The sequence below is a fragment of the Crocodylus porosus genome, unplaced genomic scaffold (genome assembly GCF_001723895.1).
Source record: "Crocodylus porosus isolate Cpor-Errol unplaced genomic scaffold, CroPor_comp1, whole genome shotgun sequence".
Classification (NCBI taxonomy): domain Eukaryota; kingdom Metazoa; phylum Chordata; order Crocodylia; family Crocodylidae; genus Crocodylus; species Crocodylus porosus.
The window spans coordinates 39693328-39700737 of NW_017728911.1; the positions used below are offsets into that span (position 1 = coordinate 39693328).

General features: G+C 41.0%; 1 protein-coding gene across 3 annotated transcripts in view; it reads left to right on the forward strand.

Annotated features, from left to right (window-relative positions):
• The first annotated feature begins 329 nt into the window (after positions 1 to 329).
• GLCE (glucuronic acid epimerase) overlaps positions 330 to 7410 on the forward strand; it is a 68599-nt gene continuing 61518 nt past the window's right edge. The window contains exons 1-2 of one of the 3 annotated variants that reach the window (XM_019533885.1): positions 330 to 734; positions 1188 to 1286. Coding sequence is in view for 1 of the 3 variants with exons in the window: in XM_019533883.1 (XP_019389428.1) it covers positions 1765 to 1781 (17 nt within the window). In the remaining 2 variants the exon portion in view is untranslated. Of the gene's footprint in view, positions 735 to 936; positions 1287 to 1613; positions 1782 to 7410 lie in introns of those variants that run through there. The other 2 variants (XM_019533884.1, XM_019533883.1) reach the window with 2 other exon arrangements.

Consider the following 7410-nt stretch of genomic DNA (forward strand, 5'->3'; position numbering starts at 1 on the left):
AGGTTTCGGGTGGGTGGTAGGTGGTGCATTTGCTGTCTTCCTGTAGCAAAGAGACTTCGTTTTACGGAGGCCGGTTTGTTTGTAGCAAAGGGTAACATCTTTAAAATAAAAACACTTGTAGGCAAGCGTATGAGCAGAACACATGTTGTTAATTTGTAAATCTAGGAGTACACGGGCAAGGCTGGGAGCTAAAGGAGAATGCGGTTATGCAACCTGGGGGGTGGGGGTTGGGGCTGTTTAAAATCCTCCTCTAAGAGTTAATGATACGGTGCTTGAAGTACACTAAAAATAACTTGAACTGAAATGTTGAAATAATCGCACTCCTAATTTTTTTTCATATAGCTATTTTTTTCCCCTTTGATTTACACACATCACATGTCTGATATTATGCACACAGTGGTCTAACGTCCAGGGAAGTGTAGGCCACTGGATTTTGAAATCTTTCATCACAATATTCATTTTTTCCCTCATTTATTATTTTTCCAAGCACTTGTCCCTGGGCTCTGTTGACCTTGCGTCTGATGGACTGAAATACAAATATGCAAAAGTAATAAAGTAGATGGGGGGAGGAATCTCAGCCAGTATTTTGAGACCAGCACAGCCACTACAAAAAAAAAAAAAAAGCACTGCAGAGGAGCATCTTTAATTGAGACTCGGTCCCAAAACTTAGTGAAGAATTCCTGGGCTTGGGTTATGCTTGCAGTCCAAGTGCAGACAGTCGGCGTTCGTTCAAGGTTAGACTCGCTATCCTATTTTTGTTAGCTTTTCGTGTTACAGCGATTCCTTTTATGCAGCTTCTCAACTGGAACTCGATAATGGTTTATTTAAAACCGGAATCCTTTTAAATATGGGGTTTAAAGTGGAATTCTTCAAAAATGTTTAATGAAAGCCCTACGTTTTATGATACCGCCAGGCAGATGTCGGGATTTACTCTTCAATTAGGTAGGATTGTGGTGGGGATAGCAGATTAGACTTCTTTGCAGCTGATGTGCTGCCTGGAGGAAGTGACATTTATGCTTTTGATCCTTCAGTGATTCTGCATGTCAAGAACTGAGCCTTGAAATTCGTCAGCAGTGCTGCCTTAAGAGCAAGCAGAGGATTTTTAACGGAGAGAGAAAAATTTAAGAACTAGAAGCAACAGCAGGTGCTTAAACACTTTAATTTTCTCCCCTTTTTTTTTCCCCCAGGAAATTGGGAAGGAAGATTAGCCTCATCTAACCTACTCCATATTTGAAAAGTTAGAAATCTGAGATGCATTAGAGTTTGGAGACCTTCATTTGATTAAGGTAAGGTTATTTTAAGGAAATCGTGTCTTCCGCTCATCTCTCTTTAATTTTGCAGGGGTTTTTTGTTTTTGTTTTTTAACTTCTAATTAGAGTTGGACTTTAATGCATTTAAAATGTGGAGAGAACCCTCCACATTTAAATGGTTAATGCTCATTCAATTTAGTAACTTCCAGCTGCAAAAGGCATATGGCTCTGTATTTGCAGACGGTGTCATGTGTTGATAACCAGATTCTGTTTGCCCAGAGGAATGAAAGCAGGCTGCTTATCACAGGGACTAACCCAGGGTGATGATAGTGTGTTCAGGCAGAGATGAGCTGGTTGTTTTTATCTTATTAGTTGAACGTCTCTCATGCATGAAACCGAATCAGCAATTTTTTTTCATCTGGTTTGGAAGCTCAGTAACGACCGAGGGATGGAGAGAGGGAGAGAAGCCGTTGTAATGTCTTTCCTCTAGAGGTGTAAGAGTTTGGTGTTGCTGATGAAACTTGAGATCAGGTAAGCAGTAGCCCTGGGTATAGTGGGAGAACAAAATTGCTCAAGTGTTAATTGAGTGTTTGCATGAAACCCATTTCAGTTCTGGGTCTGAGAGTGGATCTGTGCGTGGGCAGGTCTGCCCCAGTTTGGTTTTCTTTGCAGGGCTGTGCGCTGGTTTTATTATCTTGCATGTTGGGTTGAAAAAAAGGATTGTGATGGTTCCCATCAGAAAGACGATGCAAGAGGGAACATAGAAATTATATACAATTGAAATGATAGACAATATAAAAACGATATACAAATATGCAGCCTTGAAATTGCATACGCTTTCCCCAGAGGCTTTATGTTTAGATAGTTCTTAGCATAACCTTTTTAAGAAATGAAGCCTGACTTGGTAAGGATTTTTAATATGCCATTGAAAAGTTGAAAGGCTTTCTTTTGGTGGGATTTGCATTTAAACCATGTTGGTATTAGTGTGTGGTATTGCTGGCCACATGTAATTTTAGAAAACCAAATTGTAAAGGAGAAAAACCAAAATTAAAGACTAGCAAACCCTGTCTTGAATTCCCAGTGCATGTCTCTGGCATGTTCTGGCTGGAAGATAAAAGCAGTATTGGAACTACTGTTCCAACAAAGTCATTTCAAAATGTCTTGTGTTGATTAAAGGAATAATTTTTTCATAGAAGATTAAAGTAACTTACAGCGCCCTTTTTATGTTGTTAACTATTTTATCAAATCTTCCTCTCTCTCTTCTTCTTCTTCTTTTTTTTTTTTTTTTATAATTAAACTCCATGCCATGGTTTGATTTGGTTTAAGGAGCTTCTTCTGAGTCTCAGAAACCTGAAGAGAAGTTAACGTGTTGGCAGTCTGTACTGGTGTACGTGATCTGTCATTTTGAATTACTTTGTGCTGCAGGACTGTCAGATGAGAGAGGCAGTTTAAAACATCTTATTTCTGGATTTGGAGATGAACAGAAAATAGTATATGACTTAATAATTCCAGTCCTTAATTAAGATGGCAACAAAGCACATTTCAGTGGAGAGACAAATATCTTCCAAAGTTGCAGTCGCTGTACTTGTATTAAAAAAAAAAAAGCATCCATTTTGTGTCGTATTGTCCTATCCTCGGCAGTTCCTAACGAGCAAAGGAAGGCAGCAGATCCTTTTCAGTTTTGTACCTATCCCCGAAGTGCTCAACATCATCACTTTTTCTGAAATTCTCTACTAAGTCTGCTTCTGACTTTCAGAAGAAAAATGATTTGTCAAACTAATCACAGTCCTCAAACCCTTGCAAACTTAACTGTGTGTCGAATATGCTTGCCTTTTTTTTTTTTTTATTAACTAGGAGGCAATAGAATTTGGGAGAGTACTCCTATTTTGTGGGGAAATAAAGTTTTGCTGCCGGGTTTTAAATAGATATCCTCTTAAACAATCTGCTTATGCAGGCACCAGGAGTTTTATATTTAAATTGGAATAATTTTTTTTTTAGTATGAAAGTGCTTGCAGATCTGAATTGTGAGGGATAGATGAAATTAAGCTGCAAAAGCACTGATGGCAATCTGCAAAGCTTTAATGTGTTAATGTAGCCTAGGCATTATACATATTTAGAAGCAGTCTAGATTGAATCCTGGAGAAAAGGCAGAGTTATTCATAGACTCCTGTCTTGGGCCTGTTTCTTTTTAAGTGATGGATGGTATAGACAAGTAGTGTGAAGGAGCTGCTAAAGATTATTTTGCTGTAGGTAGAACTGTATCAGACATTAATTGCCCCAAATTCAGTATTGGCTTAAAAAAAAATCCTCCCATGGAGGGGGGAAAAAAAAAGAAGGGAATGAGTGATGTTTGTAAAATGCCTTAGCTTTGTGTATAGACCCTTTTTTTTTTTTTTTCCCTTCATGAATTATTCAGTTGTTCAAGTCTGTTATATTGCACTATTTAATATATTTTAAATGACATTGAATCAGTTAATATGGTGAAGGGGAAAGACCTGGGTGTATTGATAAATTCTCTGCCAGTGTGCGGCAGCAGTGAAGAATGGGTTGTTGACTTGAAGTGAAAAATGTTTTCTGCCCAAAATATTCCACAAGTGCACGGATGATTTTGTTTTCCCATACTTAAGGCTCTTAAGGCCAAGTTTAGGTCTCGGGGGCAAATGTCCATATGCTTTAATGTTTTAGCACAATCGGGTCTTGATTCTGGCCAGTGCTTTTTGGTGTGTTGCAGTGGAAAGGAATATTGACAGGACTTCAAGGAGATTGAATGTGAATAGGGAATGAGCAATAATGGATTTGTAGTCGAAGAGGAACCCTGAAGCATTAATAAGAAATTAGATCACGAGGTGTTGTTGAAAGAGTTTTAACGTTTTTCTCTCTTTTTTTTTTTTTTGGGTGTGTGTGTATGCTTGAATACAGAGAAGCAGGAGGCTACAAAAATACCTGTAAGGTTGTCCGTGTGGTGTTGCTTGGTTTTATTTTCTCGCACCACCATCTTGCTCCTCTCAAAGATTTTATATTATTTAAAAAAAAAAAATTAAACTCTATATCATGGAATTCAGCAGTTCTCAGATCTGTTGGTCCCATGTTGTGGTCTTGTGTAATAGTCATGGCAAGAGTACAGTGTTTTGTGCACATGTGTAAGAGATGTGTTCCTCCTTTAAAAGTAAGTGTGTGTGTGTGTGTGTGTGTGTGTGTAAAGACAAATACTTTAAGGTGAACTTTTTTTTTTTTCTAAAATGGTTGGCACCTGTTTGTAGTAGCCTTGCTTGGTTTTCATTTGCTAGCATGTTAGTTGGAGTATTGCAGCAGTATTTCCAGTACGGCACCTTTAATGCAGGGTTGTGGGGACAGCCAACTGTGTTGGTGTAACCCATTTAGGTATGTCCTTTCCAGCAGACCTGGATTTAGGGGATTTTGAGTAGCCAGATAGACTCAAAATCTTTGGTTTAGTCTTTTTTCATCTTTCTTTTCTGTAGCATCCTGCCTGTCTGACCAGTCTGCCATCTCCTAACCCAACTGAACTGGAGACAACTAGTCTCCGTTGGTGGTAAAAGTTCTCTCCCTTTTAGCAGCCTCTGTTAGCAGTTTCAGAGCTACTCATCAGTTTAACCTTCTTTCCTGGCCAGGTTGGAGCTGGTGTCTGGTGCTGCTTTAATGATGCCTAATAGAAACAGAGCCTCTGTTTGTCTGTCTTTACCTTGGGCAGAGTCCTAGGAAGCAGTTCGGTCCAGTTGCCATGAATGATGCGTGTCTGAACTTCAACAACAGTCGTGATCACGCTACCTGAAAGCAGGTGGTGCATGAATATCTCCTGCCCCCGCCCCCCCGTTCCTCCCGAATGCACACTCTCTGTATCAATATGTTTTGATTTCTTTGGTTTTCTTTCCGTTTCTGCTTGAACTTCCAAGTCGCACTTGATCCGATCCAGCAGCCTCTGGAACAAGAGTCTTTTAGGACAGTCTCGTCTAGTTTGAACAAGAAAGCAACATCACTAGCTTTGATGTAAAAGCGTCCAACATCGTACTTGCAACACTCGTGGATACCGAGGCAGGTAGTGGTCAGGGGATAAGGCATTCTAGATACGCCCTGTTCAGTGGGCGAGACGGACCCTGGTCTGACCCAGGACAGCTCCATGTTTGCTTCCACCTCCTTGTTCCCTGTGAACTTCAGTATGGCATCCTGGTTAGGGGAGAACATTTCAGTCCAATTTTAGACCTCCCTGCCAATGTGTCCTGTTTCGCTCACTTGAGATGGATATTGTTCAATTAAATACCATGATTCACAGAAAATGTGGGTTGGAAAGGACCTCAGCAGGGCACATCTAGTCCAACTCCCTGCTGAAAGCAGGACCAGCCCCAACTACATCATCCCAGCCAAGGCTTTGTCTAGCCGGGTCTTTAAAAACCTCCAAGAATGGAGATTGCACCACCTCTCTGGGTAACCTGTTCCAGTGCTTCACCACCCTCCTAATGAGAGGGTTTTTCCTCAGTATCCAACCTCAACTTCTCTTGCTGCAGTTGAGCCCATTGCTCCTTGTCCTGTCATCTGTCCCCACTGAGAACGGCCCAGCTCCATCCTCTTTGCAGCCCCACTGAAGGGAGGTGAAGGTTGCTATTCAGTCCCCCTTGGGCTTCTCTTCTACAGAATATGTAAACCCAGTTCTCTCAGCCTCTCCTCACCAGTCATGTCCCCCAGCCCCACAACCATTTTTGTTGCCCTCTGCTGTACACTCTCTATCTAGTCCACATCTGTTCTATAGTGGGGAGGTCACAGCTGGACACAGGACTCCAGATGTGGCCTCCCCAGTGCAGAAGAGAGGGGAATTATTATTTCCCTCGATCTGCTGGTAACACTCTTACCGATGCAGCCCAGGATGGAGCTGCTGGCTCATGTTCAGCCTCTTGTCCTCTGTCACCTCCAGATCCTTTTCTGCAGAGCTGCTGCCCAGCCTGTGAGCCCCAGCCTGCACCAGTGCATGGGATACTCTGTCCTAAGCACAGGACTTTGCACTTGCCCTTGTTGAACCTCATGAGATTCCTTTTGGCCCAATCCTGCAATGGGTTGAGGTCTCTTTGAATCCTAGCCCTACCCTCCAGCATACCTACTACTCCCTCTGGCTTGGTGTGTCATCTTCCAGCTTGCTGTGGGTGCGCTCCATCCCATGTTCCAGGTTAATGAAGATATTGAACAAAATTGGCCCCAGGACCGACCCTCTTACTTTTATTTTAGGCTTCCTTGCTCCTGCCTGAGACTTCTTCCTGGGATAGACTGTCACAGAACATCCCCTTTCTCCTTCTCCTTGCTAGGACATCCTATGTGAGCTCTCTTTCTTAGATTAGGTAATATTGTATCACAGTGGTTTTCAACCTTTTTCATTTGTGGACCCCTTAATTTTTCTGAATGGAGGTAAGGACCCCTTTGAATTGTGAATACCCACACTTGCATATTTTTGATTGATCATAGTCCTCTTTTGTGGACCATGTAGACATAGTCTGCGGACCCTCAGGAGTCCATAGACCACAGGTTGCAAACCACTGCTCAGGGTGGATTTGATTTAAATTGAATCAATTTAAGCTACTGGTCAGGAAGCCTCATTTTCTACAAAATTGCATTCTTGTTGTTTGATATCTTTTATTCATTTGACTTCTTGAAACTTTTGTACTTTTAGAGACAGGTAAGGGCTTGATTGTGGTACACAAACTTGCATTGAGACAAGTGAGCTGATGGGTAGGTAATCAGGTCTGCTCTCTCTCATCTCCATATATTGCTGTTAACAAGGCTGTGATCACTGGAGACACCAATCCATAGTTTGAGAACTGAAACTAAGCATCACATTAATGCTAAATGGGAACTTCTAGACTGAGCACCCCATTGGGTTTTCTTTAATCTTGACTGATCTATAGAGAAGCTTCTGGGAACCCCATGAGATTGGGCCCCTAATATAGTCCATGGCCTGTTGTGACCTATTTATAAAACTCTTCTAAAAAGGTTACATGAATATATTGTCTTAAATATTATATCATTAGAAGTTATAATCCTTATTCCATGATGATATCTTTGTGCTTTGACATATCATAAATTAAAGCTATATAGAGGTTTTTGTAAAAAGCATCTTAACAAAAAACAAAAAACACAATTAAAAAAACTTTTTTTGAAA